The sequence below is a fragment of the Pan troglodytes genome, chromosome 15 (assembly GCF_028858775.2).
Source record: "Pan troglodytes isolate AG18354 chromosome 15, NHGRI_mPanTro3-v2.0_pri, whole genome shotgun sequence".
In the NCBI taxonomy this organism is placed as follows: domain Eukaryota; kingdom Metazoa; phylum Chordata; class Mammalia; order Primates; family Hominidae; genus Pan; species Pan troglodytes.
This window is the reverse complement of record NC_072413.2, coordinates 54770205-54790424: the sequence shown is the minus strand read 5'-3', so window position 1 is coordinate 54790424 and position 20220 is coordinate 54770205. Positions and strand designations below refer to the sequence as shown.

The 20220-nt window shown below is 48.0% G+C and overlaps 2 protein-coding genes across 7 annotated transcripts in view; one reads left to right on the top strand and one right to left on the bottom strand.

Moving 5' to 3' along the window:
• The window catches only part of LOC100612997 (uncharacterized), a 108780-nt gene extending 105348 nt beyond the window's left edge, over positions 1-3432 (bottom strand). The window contains exons 1-2 of the mRNA XM_009427955.4: positions 3136-3432; positions 1930-2087 (exon numbers count right to left, since the gene is read on the bottom strand). Of these exons, the coding sequence (XP_009426230.3) occupies positions 1930-2087; positions 3136-3432 (455 nt within the window). The remainder of the gene's footprint in view (positions 1-1929; positions 2088-3135) is intronic.
• A 1473-nt stretch (positions 3433-4905) lies between these two features.
• OTX2 (orthodenticle homeobox 2) lies at positions 4906-14711 on the top strand. 6 transcript variants are annotated; one of them, XM_001163043.7, is made up of 5 exons: positions 4906-5020; positions 5176-5239; positions 9840-10055; positions 11053-11228; positions 13063-14711. In XM_001163043.7, exons 3-5 carry the CDS (start codon positions 9959-9961, stop codon positions 13681-13683), a joined length of 894 nt encoding a protein of 297 aa, XP_001163043.2. In that variant the 5' UTR covers positions 4906-5020; positions 5176-5239; positions 9840-9958; the 3' UTR covers positions 13684-14711. The 6 variants fall into 6 exon arrangements, with proteins under 6 accessions (XP_001163043.2, XP_001163118.1, XP_016781618.1 ...); XM_001163118.7 differs by having other exon boundaries at positions 4915-5020; positions 11077-11228; XM_016926129.3 differs by lacking the exons at positions 4906-5020; positions 5176-5239 and adding an exon at positions 6335-7218.
• The last annotated feature ends 5509 nt before the right edge of the window (positions 14712-20220 follow it).

Sequence of the window (20220 nt, the reverse complement as noted above, 5' to 3'; positions counted from 1 at the left end):
CTTTTTCTTTGTAAGGCAACATCAGTTGGTTTCTTGTAGACATGATCTTTTCCAGGTTTTAGGTGTTATGTCTTTTAAAAATTGAACTCTTTTTTTTTTTTTATCAACCAGCCTCTTAAAATGATCTGCAAAGAGTGGGAAATTAGATTTTCGATTAAAACCTTATCCCATCTCGAAGGATTACTTTATATTGATTCTTAAATATGGCTACAATTGATGGACTCTAATTAAAAATCCAAAGGAAAAGTCTGTCGTGCCCATATAAAAGAAGCTTTTCATATACGGGAAATAAAGCTTGTAAAAGGTTACAAATAAAAGATTAGAGATTTATCCAAACTAGTTTAAAGCTTCACTGTGGTTTTCTTTTCTTCTTTTTTCCTTTCTTACAAAACCATTCCTGGGTCTTTTTTTCCCCAGTTTTAAATGAAGTTTGCAAACAGGCAAGATATTGGACTGTAATGGTTGTTTTATATCAGCTCTGTAAGCTCAAGGCTGCTGCCTGCAGTAGAATTGATTTCAAGGAAACTTCAGGACCAGGAGATGAAAATTATGTAAACTGACAGCTACCGCCCTTCATCAATCCATCCACATTCCCGTCCACACCCTTCTAACACACACACACACACACACACACACAGACTCTGCCTCACACTTCTCTCTGTCTCACATCCACACATGCCCTTCCTATCCCTCACCCTAACCTTGCTCTGCACACACCCTTGGTCCCCACACTCTCAGGGACAGAGGCACAGCTCCCGGCTCACACTCCGCTCATAAATGTCTCACAGCCCCACATCTCGCACTTGTCACACAATCTTAATCCGTTTCATTCCGGAACAACATGGTCCTCTTTTCCTCTTTTTCGCATTTGGAGTTTGCCTCCCTACTCTTTTATCGAGACAGCCCAATCCTATCTTTGAAGTTGTTTCTTTCTCCCTTACCCTCTTTTTTGAGGCAACCGCAGTGCAGGGAGTGAGAGACCCAAGCTTAATTTATAAGTGATCTGTTGCCTTATTTTTTCCCCTAAATTTTGTCTGCATTTCCAATCTTAAATCCTTGTTAAAAAAATTAAGGTTAATCTCCTCAAAGCTTATAATAAAGACATATCTAAAAACCTAATGAAAAAAATGACTTCTTTCTAGGTATTATGGTGCTTTTAAGGCAAAATGTAATCCCTCACTGTCCACTGAATTGCTGAAAAGATTGGAAATTAATGTTCATATTTCTGAAGTCAGTGTTAAGAAAGTCTAACTGGCTCCTTTCCCCCAAGAGGCTATGTTCTCACGGAATATGGGTTTTGTTCTTCTTTTTTAATTAGCCTGGAAGAATCCCGGGATGTCTTCTCTCCCCTCCCCCTCCCCCACTCCCCCCCACCAAAGTTAATAAACTTGGAGGAAAGTTTGGAATATTTTAAACTGGCCTGGCTTGTGTGGTGGAGAAATTGAGCCTAGTTAGTGCCACGCATGAATCTTGATTTCAAAATATGCATATCAGACATATTCTAGAAACTGCACACAAGCTCTGACAAATAATTTGATTCCCTTCGTATTGGCTTTCTTAATTTAGCTTCTGAATGCTTATATCTCATATGCGTAGCAAAATAATTGTACAAGTGGCAATTAAAAACCATCCACTTTTTAATGAAAATTATTTAAAAACACAAAGCATGCTACCATAAGTCAGATTCATAGAAAAAAAATGTTAAAGACACAGGACACAGAAAAAAAGTTAAACACAGAAATACAATGAACAGATACTAGGTAAATTGGAAGTTCAAGAACTTACTGAAAATCAAGAGTTAGACTTTTCATCCAAAGAGTCTTTTTCTCCCACCAAGCATCTAAGGTTTTCAGTAAAAGAGCCCAGCCCCCTTCCCCCAAAGCCAGTGGCTTTTGTCCTGACCTAGAATAGGGTTTGTGGGGACTGTACCTGAGCCGGGCTGTCTGCAATTTCCAAATTGACAAGAAGAGACTGGAAGATAAAGAGCATGTTCTTACAGGTGAAGAGCAATTTTGCAACTTTTCAAGGCGACACCCAGGAGAAAGCTTGCCTGCTACCAACTGCTGCAGAGTCTGGGCAGAATTCCTCTAGAAAGAAAAAGAAAGTCTTTCACCCCCCCCTTCCCTGTCTGCCTCTCTCTGTCTCTAGTTCTCTTTCTCCTCTCTGTCTCTCTCTCTCAGATCCAATCTTTTAAGAGCTTCAGCACATTGCTAAGCAAGGGAAATTCTCTTTGATAAAGCGGTGTTTCCAGCTTCTGGGTTTTAAAACCTAAATCTATATTCAAATCTGGCTGAAGGTGTGTTCTGGGATTTATGAAAGCCTCTTAAAGGGGTAAATTTACCAAACCGTGACAAAATCATCACAATCTTACTTTAGACATCTGAAGTGGATGAGAATTTTAAAGAGACCCTTGTTTATTTAACACTGTCCATTTCCAACTCGTAGTTTATTGGCCCTGTATTTCTGCGAAGTTATTAGACTAGAGGGCAAAGGAGAAGCGGGAGCTGTCTGCTGCCGGCCGCTGGAAGGGCAAAACCCTCTCACGCCCCACCATGCATAAATCTGCCCCTGTCGAATAGAACAGGGGGATTTTTAGGGAGATTCAGCTGCCCCCGCCATCTGGGAGGACATCGCAAACCTCTACATCGGGCTTGAAAGGTTTCCCTGGACACTGGACCCTACAGCAGATGGATCTCCCAGTCCAAAGTGGTTTACTTGGTTTAGCTCACAAGCGCACGTTCTGATAATTCTCCATCCCACCCCATGCCCACTGTCCCCAAGGCCTTCCTCCGGCCTTCCCCTCTGCCAGATTCACAACGTCCATTTTTCCTTTTCGGCTCTTTTATGCTTTAAACATCATTGTGATCAAACTGGGGGAAACGTTGTCTTTTCTAGGGGTAGGAAGGAGACTCTGCTTCAGGTGATCGAGGTGGATTTGCCTTTCATTCATCGAAAGCATCATGACTCTGACCAAGCGCACCCAACCAGTGCCTCCGACAGCCAGCGCCACGAGGGCCATAACGCCCGGGGCATTTGTACCCCCTCCCCACCACCATCCCCATTAAAGGCTTCGGGGGCGGCCGCCAGGTGTTTCAGTACAGTGGGGGTGGGGTGAGAAAAAAGGTCGGTACTCACCCTCCCCCCCGCCCGGGCCCCTAGAAAGTCTTGACTCCTGGGAACGCGAGAGCCAGCGGGTCTCCGGACTGGAGCTGCTGCAGAGGGCCGGGAAGGAGCTGGGCGGGCTCCGGGCCCCTCGGGGGCTCGAGGGGCCGCCAGGGCCCAAAGCTCTAGAGACACCTGTGACAGGGGCCGCTGCCGCGGAGTCCCCAGCCCCAGGCCGAGCCCGAGCCGGAGCCCGGCTGCCGAGAGCTTGCTGCCTCGTGCGCACTCCCGTAATTCGTTAATTGCTGTAAATCCCAAGGACGGCCACATTTGATTACACATACAGTATAAGAACAGACAACAAAGCGACGAATTAATTACCAACTTCATTAACATAGGTCCCCAAATTAAAGGCAGCGAGCTGTTTCTTTGGGCCCACTAGCCATGGTAGTGATGGTAGTTGGTGGTGGGTGGGTGGCGGGGGGTGGGGTATTTAGGAAGAGATTTTATTTTTCTTTTCCTGCACTGGGTGTTGTGAAGCAAGAGCTGTCTTCTGCTCCCACCCCCACCCAGCTTATTCACACACACTCAGCAGTTCCACTAGCCACCCCCCACCCCACACTCCGCCCAGTCTGTTTTTGCTTTTCTAGGGACTCGGATCCGTTTGAAACCTGTCCGGTCCCTGCTCTCTATGCCAGGCAAAAAAGTTGGGCTGGGAGTCGCACTCTCCGGCTCGGGCCCCCAGGTCCCATCAGTTCCCAGCCTGCGGGCTCGCAGCCCGGGGCTCGGGCGGCGCCAGCCCAGGTAGCTCCAGGCCTCGCAGTGTCGGTCGTTTGGTGGCGTTTGTTCTAACACAGAAACTGTTTCCAACGGGGGCCTCCCTCGTTCGCTCTCTTCCACGATATCTTGTCGACCTCACACTCGCATCCTCGAGGCCCGATGTGGTCCCAGCTACTTTTCCTAAATGGGCACTGAGATTAGATTCCGGGGTTCGTGTTCCCTGCAGTCTGTCGTGGGCTTCTCAATTCCAAAAAACCCCAGGAACCTACCAGAAGCCGGGGTCTCTCACTCGGGGATCATTTATTTATATGTGTAAGGATATTTATAAGGGCGTAAGGAATAGAGAAGACACTGAGTTTTAGAAAATAGTTTGTTCTTGGACTTGTGTATCTTTCTCTCTCTGTTTTCCCTACATGCCCACATCGCACTCCCAGGCCTCCCTCCTTTACCCTTTCTGGCCGTCAGCGTGCTCTGGCCCTGTCTGAGACGGCATAGTAGTGTTTTTGAGTTTCAGTCTGACTTGCTTTCTGCCTGTCATCCACACACTTATTGCTGGGGTTGAATGTGATAACCCAGTCACTCCCTATCCCCCGCCATTCTCCAGCATTTACTTAAATATTTTTATCTTCCATCTTACATTGCATGGGTTTCCTTTCTTCCCTTCCCTAAAAACAACAACAACAACAAAAAAAAAAAAAAAGAGAGAGAGGAAATGAAATTTCTGAGTAAAGGAAGCAGGGGAAAAGAGGGTAAGAGAAGAACTCCCTGTCCATCATTTTAATTATACAATTAGTTCACATGCTCCGGCCCATAATGTATATTTTAAGCAAAGCCCAGCGTCTTTAAAGAACATTCTGGTAATGTCGGAGGCCTGGATTTGTTGCCTGCTCGTCCCCCCGTGCAGCAGCGGCCTGTTTTCCTCCCCCTGTTGTGTGTTTTTATTATTTTCCCTCTGGCTTAGATGTGTCAATCATTCTCTCCCTGCCATTGGTTGGAGAGTTTGCGTCAAAAAGTTGCCAGAGAGGCGCTTTCTCAGCAAATCTCCCTGAGAGCGGGACCGGCCTCAGCTCCAACACAGCCTCCACTGTGATTAAAAATAAAAATTGCTAGAGCAGCCCTCACTCGCCACATCTACTTTGTATGTATTGCAGAGGGGCCCACGCGTGTTTAGAACTCTAGCCGCCTTCCTCATTTTCCGTTCTTTAAAAAAAATTTTTTTTGGTTGTGTTTGACTTTTTCATGGAAGGGTGAAGACTGCAAGGTTTCTAACTCAATACTCTTGATTTCTTTTAGGATAGCTGGCTATTTGGAATTTAAAGGATATTTGACTTTTTCTAACCTCCCATGAGGCTGTAAGGTAAGTGTCCGTCTGTCTTGTCTATATCCATATCTACGTGTCCCCGTGTCTGTCGGCCATCACCCCAGTACCTCCAATAGACCGACCGATGCCCCTCTGCGAACGTGGAGTTCTGTAGGCGGATGTATTTTTTCTCTTACAAATTTTGAGGTGTAATAACGATCGTTGCAAAAAGAAAAATGTGATCTAGAGATGAGAGCGGTAGTGGGAGAGAGGCAGAGAGCGTGCTCCTGGGGGTCGTCGCTTCTGCAAAACGTCGTCGAAACGCTGCGAATGTAATCTGGGGTGTTTTGGAAGGTTTTGTTTGTGGTTTTGTTTTTATGTCAACGCCGTTCTGGGCTTCTCCCGCGATCTTTGCATTTTGGCCCCCAGATTGGGTTGGGGTCGTTTGGATGGATCCCAGGGACCTTTTTAGAGTCCGAGACAAAAAGATGCAGATGTAACTAGATGGATGGATTGAACCAACAATAATAAAAAGCCAGGCGCCTCCTTGGGCCCGCGCGCCGGAAGCTCGGTTGGCTTGCGGGTCGGCCTGGGCCGGGGGCCGCCGCTCGAGCCCCTGTCGGCCCCTATTGAACGTGAGCGGAAACCGGAGCGGATAACCGAGGAGGCTGGGAGCGCTGGCTTCTCGTCCGCCCCGGCGCTCACTGCTCGCTCTCTTTGGCCTCCTCTCCCTCAGCCTAGCACAGCTCGGTTGTCTGTTTCTCCCAAAAGCTTCCAGATCTCCTTTTTGTTTTTAAATATCCACCACCCCCCAAAATCCAAACCACCCTGGGTTGTAATTACGCAGCCTCCCAACCCCCGGTTGTCGTGGTCCCCGACCCTGGTCACCAGGCCGAGCGAACGTGAAGAGTGTTTTTTCAACATGACTTTGTCGGGTCGCGGCCCGCCCCGCGTAGCCCTCCGCGCGCACCTGGGGCGGGCAGAAGTGGCAGCTAGTGGCCCCTACTCCGCCCAAGGCCGCGGCCGGGCCAGGGACCGGAATCCTCCCGCTGCGACCGCGGCCCCTCAGCTGTTCTCTGGCGGGGAGAGGCAGGGCTCGCCCGCGCGCTCGCGCACCCCCTTCCCAGGCTCCAGGACAATGAGGTGTCGTGGCTCGGGGCCGGGCGGGGGCCGAGGGGTTCGCCGAGGCCCAGCCTGTGCCATGGATCGGCCCAGTGAGAACCATCCGAAGGTCCCTGCCAGCGCCGGGCGCGGGCGACGGGTCGCTCTGCAAACTCCCAAGAAGTCTTCGCGTTGTTGCGTTCAAGTGACTCTTGAAATCGATGCCCGATTTCGGGACATATTTTTGGAAACCCAAGTCCCCTGTCAGGATTCCACCGACTTGGCTTTTGCTTCCTTCACAGATAGAACTGGTGCGCGGGGAGCGAAGGCCGAGCGGCGCCGACCCTGCGGTGGTGGATTGCTTGGGGAGGGGACGGGGAAGTCGCTCCTAGAAATTCTCCCCTCCATCCTAGAGCTTCGGGGTCAGGATTTCTCCTGCTCAGCTCGGGACTTTTTACAGCCACCAAAAGTTATTAGCAACAGAGGGGAGTAGGAGAGGGAACTCCTCCCCCCAGAGTAAGGTAGACACCCAGACCTCAGCGCTAACACCGGGACTTTCTCCCAACGATAATTAATAGTCAAGGCCAACCCTTTTGGCACGTTTCTTCCTCCCTCCCTCGCGGGTGGCAGAGTTATTTGATTCCCCGAGGCCAGAAACTTTCACTCGAGTTCGCCGGAGAGAGGCCAGCGCCGGCCGTTTTCCGCGGTGCCCACACGTCTCCTTTTTCTTTCTTTCCTCCTCTTCGTCGTCTTCCCAGCCGCAGGCCAGTCGCCAGTCCGCGTAGTTTTGTTTCCTTTCCATCATGCAGAAAATTAATCAGCCCGGACGAGAAGCAGAGAGGAGCATGGCGGCCTGTAATTAAGGGACGTGTGCCCCTCGGATTATCTCGTTAGTTTATCAAGAAAACATTTATTATAATTAATTCTCGGACGAGGTAATTATTGTTGAGCGAGGACACAGCAACTGGAAGATGGGCTTCTTGGAAGAAAAAAAAAACAAGGCGTGGGGGAGGGAGAAGCGACAGATTGCACGAATTGACCGTTAGATATAAGGCTGCGCGGGGGGCGCGGGCAGTGGAGCGGGACCTCGGGCGCCAGGACTGCGGGGCTGCGGGGCTGCGGGGCTGCGGGGCTGCGGGGCTGCGGGGCTGCGGGGCTGCCGGGCAGGAACGCGGGACCCAGGCACTCGCGCCCGGAGGTGCGGTCGCCGACCGGCTGCCGGAACTCGCCGCGCGACCGCGGTCAGCTTCTAGGTATGAGTTCTCCAGAGGCCACCTCGTGAGCAGTCATAGTGAGGCGTGGATTTTTCAAAAGTTATTTCTTTTCCCCCTTCTGGACCCTGCTTCGAGAGGAAAAGAGCTTTGAAAGTTAGATTGAAGGGCCCATGCCTTCTATGCAGAGTGCATACCTAGGCCGGTTGTGGAGAGAATCTCTTAGTTTTGGGTTTTGGTTTTCCTCTTTTCCTTTTAAAGGTGGATCCAGGAGCAAAAGTGAAAATAGTCTATTTTGAGAATTTTAGCCATTTTGCAATGGTAAGGGCAAAGGAGCCCCTGGAAGGATCTCGGCCCTGGTGCTTTCTGTGTGTTACTGCTTTTTATGTTGGAATGTGCTACTTTATTGTATGATGTGTCAGGCATTTCTAATTGGGTGAGAGCTCTACATGTAAGAACATTTCCATATTTCTCAAGGGTACATCTGATATGATTTTACGATTCTCTATAGCACTGTAGTTCAGAACTTTGCAAGGTAGTACGATTAAACAAAAAATCTCCAATCTCCAGTTTAGAGGCTGTTTAAACACATATACAACTGTATTTTAAAGCTGTCGTATATGTGTTTAAACAGCCTCTAAGCTGGAGATTTTTGTTTATTTTCGCAGCCTCCAAAGAACAGCATTTTGAAAAGAAAAGACAATACAAAAACATAAAGTCTGTATTGTAGGGGCAACTAAATTAGTTGTACTGAGCATAATACACACTCCTCCAAGAAAGACATTTATAAAATTATATTAAATTAGATCTTAGGGTAGAAAAGCATGACTTTTGTGCTCTGAATTTAAATCAGAAAGAAGTTGCAGTTACTAAGTTTCATTTATGGACTTTTGTGCCTTGCTGTCTTAAGCAACGTAAATATGAAAACCCGGAGTCCTTTAAAGTCAGTGAGACCTTTATCTTGTATCCGCCATTTTGAAGCAATCTCTCATGGTGTCAAAGTTTCAAAGTAGAGATCCTTGCATATAAGTGCCACATTTTAGGAAAATAAAGGCCAGACTTGCAAACTGCCAGTCTATATTAACATCTACTTTGAATCTCTTTGCTGGGGTGGAGGCGGGGAGCTCAGCTGAAGAAAGTAAATAACTTTTCTTTTTCTTCCTTTCTTTTCCCCCTTGAGCTCTTTTTCTTATAGGATTGTAGGAAACTTGAAAGGTAGGGAGAAATTCTACTAGTTTCACAACTTTGGGTGTTTGTGTATCTACTTTCTTCAAAACTAAAATGTGCAAAAGGCAGTTAGAGTTAACAGGAAACTCTGCTGCAGCTGCCGAGGACCCAAATGTCTGAAAATTTGCCTCCCGCAGGATCTGCAGCCTCCACACATCAAAATCAACATGGAAGCAGCTTGCACTACAAATGTGGGGTCCCGTCATTATCTGATTGGTGGGATTCTAACTTTACTTCACAATTTCTGGCAAGCCCTGTGCCAATCTTGAAGACTTTTTTGGAATATGCTTAAATATTTGATGGGTGTCTATTAAAAGTTAAATACTTGTTTGTTTAGCTTTCGTTCCTTAGACACATATAATCAAGGTTCTCCAAAACCCTAATAAATCTGTTACTTACCTCGAAATCTAATTACCCAGACTACTAATTAGGTGAAAATGATTACCGGAAATGACTTCAAATGTGGAATAATAGTGGTTGAGCGGTTTTTCCAAGTTTGTGGTTTAGTGAGTTGGTATTTTAGATGTTAAACGCACTGACATTTTAGGTTCGCAGCAGTTGAAAGTGGTAAAAAGCTAAGATAATTAAAATCTCTGCCATGGAAAGGCAACAGTCTGGGGAGAGGTAGATTTCTTGAATTGTTTCTTTGTTTCTCACCAATGGGCTTTGTTATCAGCATTATTTATTTAGCCAAAGAGTTCTTTGTCTCTGCAAATGGCCCCAATCAAGTTTTGTTTGAGACAATTAGCTAGTGCCAGCCAATGAGTCCTATGCAAATGTAGGGATAGGAATGCAATGTGTGCATTTGAAGGCACGGGTTTTTGTTCTTGGGGAAGGCAGATTGTAATTGCTTTCTTCGGGTACTTTTTTTTTTTTTTTTTAAGTTTAGGGTGGGGGTGGGGAAGACAGGTTTATCTGGTCTCCTTCCATCCCCTCTAGTTCCAGAGCAGCTGGGGGTGGGGGTGGGGATGGGGGTGGGGGGAGTGTCTGCAAGTCCTTTAAAAGCCTCTGCCTCGCCTAGTCCGTGCTCTTTTTAAGTTAGTGCTGGAACGTGGAAGAGCTGCTGCCTCCGAAGCAGTAAACCAGCCCCTCTGTTTGTTTGTTTGCTTTGCCCTTAGTTCCACTGCTCCAAACCCACCCACCAAGGACTCTGAACCTGTCCACCCCGGGCGCATCAAGATCTTCCAGCTGGGTACCCCCGATTTGGGCCGACTTTGCACCTCCAAACAACCTTAGCATGATGTCTTATCTTAAGCAACCGCCTTACGCAGTCAATGGGCTGAGTCTGACCACTTCGGGTATGGACTTGCTGCACCCCTCCGTGGGCTACCCGGGTAAGTGAGCCCTGCTGCACTCCCGCACCCCTCTTCCCCATGCCCACCCTCCGGGGATGCAACACCCTGTTCCCATGGAACACGGGGGTTGGCAGTCACACTGTCCCCACCCAGCTTCAGGCTTGGTCTCCTCTAGGTTTGCCTTCTGAGGAAGCAGTCCCAGGGCATTTACTGACCAAGCAGAGAACAGGGGTTGGGAAAAGTGAGTAGGTGGGTCTGCAACCGTTTCAATCACATCACTTTATTCTTAATTCGAGTAAATAAGGATTGGCATCAGAGTGGGATGAGGAAGGTTACTGTCCTTGTCATTTGGGCAAAAGACCCCTACCCATATCTCAATGACCAATTCCTCAGAAGTGTCCTCTTGGAGAAGCTGAGTTTTCCCTCCCTAAGTCCTTAGCACTCTCGGGCTTCGCAGTTGTTCCCTCCATGCCCAGGCCTTCCCCTATGACCTCCAGAGCCTGCTTTAATCCCAAGAGGCGTGACTTCCTCCAAATGCGGGTGCTTTCCTTTCCAATCAGATCTGTTTAAAAATCCTCCCAGGAGTATGAACTATGTCCCCATTTTAAAGATGGAGGAACAAAGGCCCATGGTGTGCTAAAAACCGTGAGAACAGGATCCAGATTTCCCCCATCAATTCGAGCTGCCAGTCTGTCCTCGGAGATCCTTTGACTTCTTGGAATAGCCTTTTTTGTGTTGTGGTTTGGGGGTTGATCTTGGAGAACTTTTTTGTGTGTCTTTTAAAAAATGTTTCATTTGTTAACTTTCCAAGTGATGCTCTGATTGGAGCAATCTCAACACCAAGAAGAGTAGGGAAAGAAGCAGCGTGTGTCCTGGGTCCCCGGGGAGCAAGGCTGGGGAGACGGTGGGGAGAGCATTGGTAGGCTCCCGGCTGAAGGGCTGTGAGGAACAGGGGACTGCTGCGGGGTGGAGGGCAGGGGCGTCGGAGAACCCGCGGAAACGCCTATGACTGAGAAACTGCTCCCCCACCCTAAAGGGCCCTGGGCTTCTTGTCCCGCAGCCACCCCCCGGAAACAGCGCCGGGAGAGGACGACGTTCACTCGGGCGCAGCTAGATGTGCTGGAAGCACTGTTTGCCAAGACCCGGTACCCAGACATCTTCATGCGAGAGGAGGTGGCACTGAAAATCAACTTGCCCGAGTCGAGGGTGCAGGTAGGGCAGATGCAGGCAGAACCATCCTTCCTGATCATGCCACCCTTCCCCAGAGTATGGGACTGTGGAGAGCCCCAGGTCTTTCAGAGGACTGAAGGAAGGCTTGAAATTCTCCTTCACTCACTAAGGGGCCAGGAAACTATTCTCCTTCTGCCCTTTTTTGCCTGCCCGTCACCACTTAATCCCTTAAGCAAGGGTCTTCAAGGCCCGGGTTGCTGGTGGACAGAGACCCATCCTTGAGCAGGTTTCAAGAGTAGTCACGTGGTGTTGTAACCCTTCCCTTCCTCTGTATAGAAATCCTCTCCTATTCTCATGGACTTGTACGTGTGAAAGCAGCTTAGCTCTTGGACAGTCCAAGTATTTTTACAGATGAAAAAATAGAGTAAATGACTTGCTCAAGGTCATAACTAAGTTTGGTGGCAGAGTCAGGGTATAGACGCAGCTGGTGCTTTTACCAAATAAATCAACACAAAAAGAATGTATTTTCCTTGACTTCTTAGGGATTGAAGAGAATTTTCTAGTTCTGAGCCATTTAACAGATAAAATATCTACATAATGTCTCTAGTGACACCCCTCTTGTTTTAGTTCCCCTAAACTTGACCTTAAACTGGAGAGGGAAGGTCAACTCCAGCTTGCCTTGTGAGTGAGCCCCGTACAGAATTCTCTGCAAAGTGTTTAGCACATAAACCACATACACACCTGGGCCTCTCCTTCAGCTAGAATATGTTTATGAAAGCGACAGACATCAGTGTCAGCTGCAAATTGGGAAAGGGGCTTTTTCAAAGTAGGTTAGAGGAAGTTTTAGCACTTGTAAGGCTTGAACCAAAGTCCTCACTAGGAGAAAACAAATGGCTCCAAATGGTTGGTGGTCTTGAGCTTGGCCTTGGTGGCCTCACTTTTACCACAGTTACGGCACCCATACAGAGAGCTCATTCAAAAGTTCAGCTAAGGATTTGTCCTCCAGAAAATGCCAGTAGTTCCTCTTCTAAGCCCCCTCGTACACCAATCATAGCTCCTTCATTGCAGAACATGAACAGGGCTGGTAAAGAGAATTGTCAAGACTGCAGCAGGGGGTTGAAGTGGTAAGTCAGTAAACACAGCACAGGAGACTGAGTCTATGTGCTGAGTGGCACTACTCTAACAACACAGACTCGAGTCCCAGAGACTAGCAGGTCTGTGCTCCAGCTCAAAGCAGAGTGCATGTAAGTCACTCCTTTTACCACAAAGAAGCTTTTAGCAAATAGTGGCTTTCAGACCTCTTTCTTCAACAAGATCGTGTCTTCCCCTTGGAGCTTTGTTCTGTGAGTCTTTCTAAGAGAGACAGAAGGGTGATGGAACCAACCAACCTCCATATTAGCAGTTGCTTCCTGGAAGATGAACTGTAAATGAATTTAGGCTGTTCCTGTTAGCCTGTAACAACAGAATTGCTTTCTCTCACTTCTCATGTATTTCCCTCCAAAAGACAGAGATACATTCTATTCCTCTGTGAGAGTGTTCCAAAATATAGCTGGGTCTATGTGTATGTGTGTGTTAGAGGCGAAATAAGATAGGAAAGTGATGTGGAGAGTTTTTAGCTATATGATTTGGGGGATTATCTTAAATGTTATTCTGGGCAAGAAATAAGACAGTGTCAAGTGTTTTTAGACAGAGCCTCCCCAACTTTCTTACAAGTCCAGGAGTTTATATGAGAGTACCACAGAATAGGTCTTCAGTGGCAGGGGAAATTGTGTGTTTAGCTAATCTGCCCATGTAGGATAGATTTATAATACGGGAGCCATTCTTGTCCTTAAGGAACTATCAAAACCGTGTTAAAGAATTTTCTTTCCCTTCCAAGGTATGGTTTAAGAATCGAAGAGCTAAGTGCCGCCAACAACAGCAACAACAGCAGAATGGAGGTCAAAACAAAGTGAGACCTGCCAAAAAGAAGACATCTCCAGCTCGGGAAGTGAGTTCAGAGAGTGGAACAAGTGGCCAATTCACTCCCCCCTCTAGCACCTCAGTCCCGACCATTGCCAGCAGCAGTGCTCCTGTGTCTATCTGGAGCCCAGCTTCCATCTCCCCACTGTCAGATCCCTTGTCCACCTCCTCTTCCTGCATGCAGAGGTCCTATCCCATGACCTATACTCAGGCTTCAGGTTATAGTCAAGGATATGCTGGCTCAACTTCCTACTTTGGGGGCATGGACTGTGGATCATATTTGACCCCTATGCATCACCAGCTTCCCGGACCAGGGGCCACACTCAGTCCCATGGGTACCAATGCAGTCACCAGCCATCTCAATCAGTCCCCAGCTTCTCTTTCCACCCAGGGATATGGAGCTTCAAGCTTGGGTTTTAACTCAACCACTGATTGCTTGGATTATAAGGACCAAACTGCCTCCTGGAAGCTTAACTTCAATGCTGACTGCTTGGATTATAAAGATCAGACATCCTCGTGGAAATTCCAGGTTTTGTGAAGACCTGTAGAACCTCTTTTTGTGGGTGATTTTTAAATATACTGGGCTGGACATTCCAGTTTTAGCCAGGCATTGGTTAAAAGAGTTAGATGGGATGATGCTCAGACTCATCTGATCAAAGTTCCGAGAGGCATAGAAGGAAAAACGAAGGGCCTTAGAGGGGCCTACAAACCAGCAACCCGAAATGGACAAACCAATCTGCTTAAGATCCTGTCATAGTTTTAGATCATTGGTTATCCTGATTTGCAAAGTGATCAAAAGCATTCTAGCCATGTGCAACCAAACACCACCAAAAATAAAATCAAACAAAACTAAGTTGTGAAGGAAGGGAGGGAAGGTCATAGCCTTCTTAAGCAGAGGTGTTCCAATGTTTTAGCCAATCCTTGGTTGAATCTTAGGAATGAACAGTGTCTCAAGCTCATTCATGTTTCATGACCAACTGGTAGTTGGCACTGAAAAAACTTTTCAGGGCTGTGTGAATTGTGTGACTGATTGTCCTAGATGCACTACTTTATTTAAAAAATAATGTTCATAAGGAGTCAATATGTAGTTTAAGAGACAATCAGTGTGTGTCTTATAAATGGTACATCTGTGGTTTTTAATCTGTGCTAGACTTCAAAACTGTGATCTCCTGTTATTGTATGCAACCTTGAACTCCACCTCTGCAGGGGTTCTTCTGTGATTAAATAGGTTATAATTATAAGCAAAATTCAGAGCAACTGAGTACTGATCTAAAAAGATTACCTTTGGCTGGAGGTGAGCTGCACTGAAACTTTACGACAAAATGTCTCTGGACAAGGAGAGTCAGAGAAGAGAAGCAAAAGGACACTAATTCATCTGTAATTTACTGTTGGTAAGCCTAGCAGTAAAGAGACATTGGTCAATTGCTCTGACCCTGATGAATTATTAAACTGAGATCATTGTCGTTTATGCTTGCAGATGTTAACTGGAAAAGTTATATATGCATAAACCTTTTCTTCCTGGATTTGGCAGATATGTATAATTATATTAAAATGGTTCTAGCACAACCTTGGGTCCAGTTTAATTTTACACCACTATTTATGAATGAGAAGCCTACATTCAGCCTTTCCTCCCCAAAACACGTTTTTCTTAGGACAGAGAGTAAATTAGCAAACTTATTTTTACTTTTTTTTTTTTTTGCTAATCTATGCATAAAATAGATATGAATGACAGTGGTAGGTAGACTTTTTGTGACTTTCATCAGGATTGCTCTGAAATTGAGTTTGGAGAGCCTAACAATAAGATCTTGTTTTCCTTGCTTTTCCCTCCCTACTTCAAACCTGAACGATTTCTTAGGCACTTTATTAGAATGTTTTAAAATATATCAAGTTTTTAAGAGGGAGGAGGAGAATTGGAGTATCTCTGAAAACATGAGAATGACAAGAATTTCTTGTTTCTATTCTCTTATTTGGTTAAGGGGACTTTTTTTTTTTTTAACTTCCAAAAACTGAGGTAAACATGAGAGGGAGTGTAATCAGAATCTGAAAGTAATTCAGGCAGAAATGATTTCTGAACAAAAGAGTTTCAGAAAAGTTTTAAAACCTATAATTTCAGTAGTTGAACATAAGGCACCCGGTCAGTTTGTGTGTGTGTGTTTAAGAAAGTGCCGAGGGGGAAAAAATGGGTCCCTTTTCAGTTGTACCTGCATTTTGTAAACCAGTCACCAGAAAAGACAAATGGGCCAATGATCATGGTGCTCCTCAGGTAAAAGCAATACTTAATTTCATTTTAAGCTGCTTAAGCTCTTACAGCTGACCAAAATTAAGTGACTCTTGATTGTAACGTTTTAAATGAAGGTTAGCAGTTGCAACCATTTTGTTTTCTGGCTATTTCATTTTTCCGGTCCCTGGCTGCGCATGCTCTCTTGAACTCTGTAATTTTTCCTAATAAGTAAATTGGTTCGCTGGTAAAGGAAATGCAATAGTTTGCAACCAAAATTTGAGGCCAAATTTGATGGCAAGAGTTTTCAGCACCTATTGATAACCTTCAACATACTGTAGTTTACACGAAGTTAAATTGGGGCCTGAGGTTTACCCAGATTCAGTGTCTTAATCTCCCAGCTTTTCTTCTGCAACAGTAATGCAGAATCAAAATAACCATTTTCTACCATTGCCTTCAGTTTTCAGGATGTCCCGCAAGGGGCAGGGAAAGATTACCCCTTCTTTAAAAACAATAATGACGATAAACATTGGGCTACTCAGCAAATAACGCAGTTGGCAGTTTCTCTCCTGAAACTTTAAAAAAAAGGTCAGAAAGAAGAGGCACTGAGCACCCTCTGAAACTAATTTTTCCATCACCTCTGCACAACTTCTCTTAACTAAGACCACGCAGTTAAATCCCTTTGAATCAAAGGCGAAGTAGAAATGAATTCCTCTGACCGAAGGCAACGGAGGGAGGGAAGGAGGCGGGGAGCGAACACTGGCTTAAAGACATCCAGAGAGTTCCGATCTCCACTCCTAGTCAAGACCGGTTTTAATGAAGTTAATAAGCCCAATAATGGTGATACTTGGTACTGAAATGACGCCGTCCTCCAAAGAGGTCAGGGAGCTACTTCAGCTGCGTATCGGCAATTAACAAGAAGTGAGCCGGCAGTATAAGCTTCGGTTTGGAGGTCAGGTCCTGATGAGGGTGGGGGTAGTTTGCTTTACAAAGATCTGTTGCCCCAAATCTTTATCTTTCCCACAGGGATTCTTGGCCCTTTGTATTTCACCTTGGGAGTGTTTCTTTCCTTCCTAGATAAGAAGAGAAATTCAATCAACTCAATTAAGTTCCAGCTTTCGAAACCTCCAAGTTTTAGATAATGGTGGGTTTCCTCAACCCCTCTCCCACATGGTGCTGCTAATCTCACCTTTCCTGTGGGTGACCCCCCAGGCCCGTACTGCCGCCGCCACAGGCGCAAGACGCTGGGAGGCTGGGGCGGAACTGCCAGAAGGAACGTGGTGCCGGGCGGCACGCTCTCTCCGCCGCGCCCTAGGCGCTCTGGCTAAAGAGCTGGCTTTTCTAACTCCCCAGTGCCCAGTCGGAGTTACCTGGGAACAGCACTCACATCTCTGCCCCGAGGGCCCCCAGCTGGGGCAGACGCCGGACTCCCCAGGTTGGCGCTGCCCAATGGGCCCCACTCACAGCCTGGCGGGCCAGGCAGGGGCGAGACTGAGGCTCTTGCCTTGCCGGGTTTTCCCCTTTCTCTCTGGGCTGGCTCCATCCCTGGCCCGCACCTAGGACCTCTCTTGAGCCTCAGCCCGCGCCCCCCGGGCCTAGTCCTCAGGCCTCGGGGGCGCCGGTCCTAGGGCGCTGTGGGCCGCGGCAAGGCCGAGGCCCGGTGGCGAGGCCTGTACGCCCGCGGGAGTGGGCCGCCAGCCAGAGCCGAGCGAGGGCCCCGCCCGAGCCCTGCAGTCAGGCCTCCAGGTCGGCCGCGGGCCGGGGCGCCGGTCGCTGGGAAACCTCGCGGCCTGGCGGAGTGCAGGGGTCGGGTCGGCCTCGGGGATTGGAGGGTGGGGTGGCCCGGCCGGGAGGCGAGCGCCCTGCCCCCGAAGGAGCTAAAACCGAGACTGCAGACGGGACGGCGAGCGGGGTCCACTGGCCGGGGAGAAGGGGCCGGGGCGGCGAAAGCAAGCCCAGCAGGGCCCGCGGCTGCTAGTTTTCCAGGTCTGCCGGTAGGATGAGCCGCGGACGGCTTAGGAGGGGGCCGCTTCTCCTGGCCTCGAAGGGCGAGGCCGCCACAGCGGGGGCTCCCGCCACGGCTGAGGCCTCCCGCGTCCCGAGCAGACGGGGCCCAGCTGGGCCTGCCTCGGGCCCCCGGGGATCCTCCCAGGAAATCCAGGTCCTCGGCCACTGGATTTGGGGGAGTCTGGCCCTCCGTTGGGGTCTCCCCCGGCACTGAGCTGAGGCTTTCGGGGGAAGCCCGAGCAATTCCCAGTTTGCCTTGGCTCATCCCCCTTTCCCCAGTCCTCTAGATCTCTTTTTTTTTTTTAAAACTGAGTGCCTTCTCTTTCTTTTCGAACCTGTCAGCGGCCCAGAAGGCCAGAGGCAGGCTCTGGAATGGGGAAGCGGTCCCTTCGGCGTCCCGGGCAGGGCCAACTTGCCAGGCAACCCATTCCGGTTACCTGCAAGGCAGGGGACGCAGTCAAGTCCCCGCGTCCACTTAACCGGAAGCGGCCAGCCCTGGCGCGCACACCACATGTTCGAACCCGCATCTCACACCCAGGGAGAACTTCGCTGTTATTATACGGACAAAGCTGTAACCCAAAACCAGGCGTGCCAGTGCTAGGTGATGGTTTAGTGCATATAGAAACGTGTTTTTAATCATGCAAAAGAGGAACACAAAAGAGTCGGGCAGGAGACCAGCGCATCCCACGCAAATGGGAGCAGACGCGGTGGAAAACAACCAGAATGAGAAGATGCAGGATCAGAGTCAGCCATGACTTCCGCCTGGGTTTTTGCCTCCTTCGAGACTTTTAAGATGAACAGCAGTCTCTCTCCTTTTCGTGCCACGAAAGGGTCCAAGCCCCCATCAGGCATCTGCAGGCCCAGGTTTGTGACCAGGTGCCCTGAGCACCTCTGATTTTCTCTTCTAAACCGCCCGAGCCTGTCAGCGCAGAGTGCTCTGATAAAACCTGATTCCCCTAGTCGCCCCGTTTCCGCCCTTGGGTTGGTGTGACAGAAAAGACTGGGAGCCCCTGGGACTTTCCCCTGGAATGGGGAGAGCAAAACCCCAAACAAAACCCATCCCCATGTTTTTTGGTATTAGGCTCTGAAACTGCACAGATTATAGGATTTGTCTCGGACGGAATTAACATTACATGTGAAACCGTAGTGCTCCGGTGTATTGAGACACGTTGTATAGGATTGCTTGGACCATCTCTTTCAAACTGCCTGTTAATAGTATCATGAGACCTTCAATGATAATGTGTTGGGGGGGGGGGCGTTGTTTTTTACCTGATGGAAACAAAATCTAGGCACTATTTGGAAAGGGTAGTTTTTCTGATGGCAGCAGATGGAAGGAAACGGAACCAAATGAGAAACTAGAGGAAGTTTCTGTATACTGAAGTGGCTGTAAAGGAGGGAGCAGACGTGCGTTTGAAAGGCCTTCTACTAAGCAGCAGTCCTTACAACCAAGGGAGGCCCCCCAATGCTAAAGAGAAACAGCCAGACTTCCTCTCTTGCAAGCAGTGTGTTTTATGTTTAAAAACCAACCTGCTGTCAACTGCAAACAAACAGTAAGCAAATTCAAATAAAGGATCCCTACCAAGTCCAACCCATTTGGTCAAAGATAACTGCAGGTGCCAGGGAAGCCAGGCTATCACTAGGGGGAGGGTCGCTTCAAATTTTGTTTTTCTCCTAGAGGGAAAGTCAAACAGCATGAGGTCTATGACTCACTTTTATTCCTTAATCTCCCCACCCCTTTTCTTTTAATTCTTAGTGGAAACACGGTATTTTGAAAGAAAAAACAACAGCAACAACAAAGAAAACAAAAAAGAATCCCACTGAAAATATAATGGTAAGTGGGCAAAGTTTGGATTGACTTCTGTTTCAGCACCACAAGGAAAAAAAGGTATTCAAGAATCAGAATCCTCTGCTACCTGCTACCTCTACTGCTCCTGCCTCAGTTTGCCTACTGCATGTGTGCAAAGGGGGCCTTTTGATTAAGAATTTCTTAGTCTACTTGACATCACTAGGTGACATTTCCAGCTGAGGGCTTCTTTTAAAATAAGATGCCAGTTTCTAGTAGCCATACAATTGTCGATTGCTTTTTTTGTCCCCCTGGACTCCCCATTAAAGGACCTTCAAATGCTGCCTTTAGGAGCCACAGGCCTGCTCCCCCTCTATCTCAGTTTCCCCAGGTAAAAGCTGGAAAGTACCCTTTAGAGACAGGTCCTTGGTGGGGTGAGGGCTCTCTCCCTTAGGTCTTGCCCCCAATCTCCCAGATGAAATCTCCTGAGGCCTTAGGCTGCACAGAAATCAGAAAATCACTCATCACAGCCTTGAGTTGTTAAAATCTGTTCCTAGAGCCAATAGTCACATTTTAGGATCATGGACCATTAATAAAAATCTCCTTAACATTCAAATGGCTCTAAAATGCGTTGATAGCGGATTACTGGGGCCTAATGGACGTCGCGTGTGATAACATGGTCTCTGAGTAGCAGAGGTTCTGGAGTGGGTGTCTGACCACAGCTACCTGATTATCAGCTTACAGCCAACCCACTTTTTAGCTGCGATACTCTTAAGAGGCGTTCTGCCCGGCAGAGCCAGAGACTTCGGTGTTCTTCATTTAATCGTTGTAACAAATGCATAGTGTTCTGCAAAGGAGACAGAAAAACCTGCCTGTAGGTGTGGGGTGACCTCCGGACGTAAGGAGGGCGGGTCGCTGGCCAATGCCCCTCTCCTCCCTGGCTTTAATGGAGCGATGCCTGAAAGGCAGTGGCTCCGGCAGATCGAGACCTTCGCCAGGGACGCCCAGGTTGTCCTAAGGTTGAGGCCTCCTTCGCGGGGCCAGCGCTCCTCCTGCCTCGGCCACCT

Coding starts and splice junctions, on each gene's coding strand:
- OTX2 (XM_001163043.7), top strand. CDS start 9,959: ATGATGTCTTATCTTAAGCAACCGCCTTACGCAGTCAATGGGCTGAGT. Junction 10,056..11,052: donor CCCCTCCGTGGGCTACCCGG/GTAAGTGAGCCC, acceptor CCCACCCTAAAG/GGCCCTGGGCTTCTTGTCCC. Junction 11,229..13,062: donor TGCCCGAGTCGAGGGTGCAG/GTAGGGCAGATG, acceptor TTCCCTTCCAAG/GTATGGTTTAAGAATCGAAG.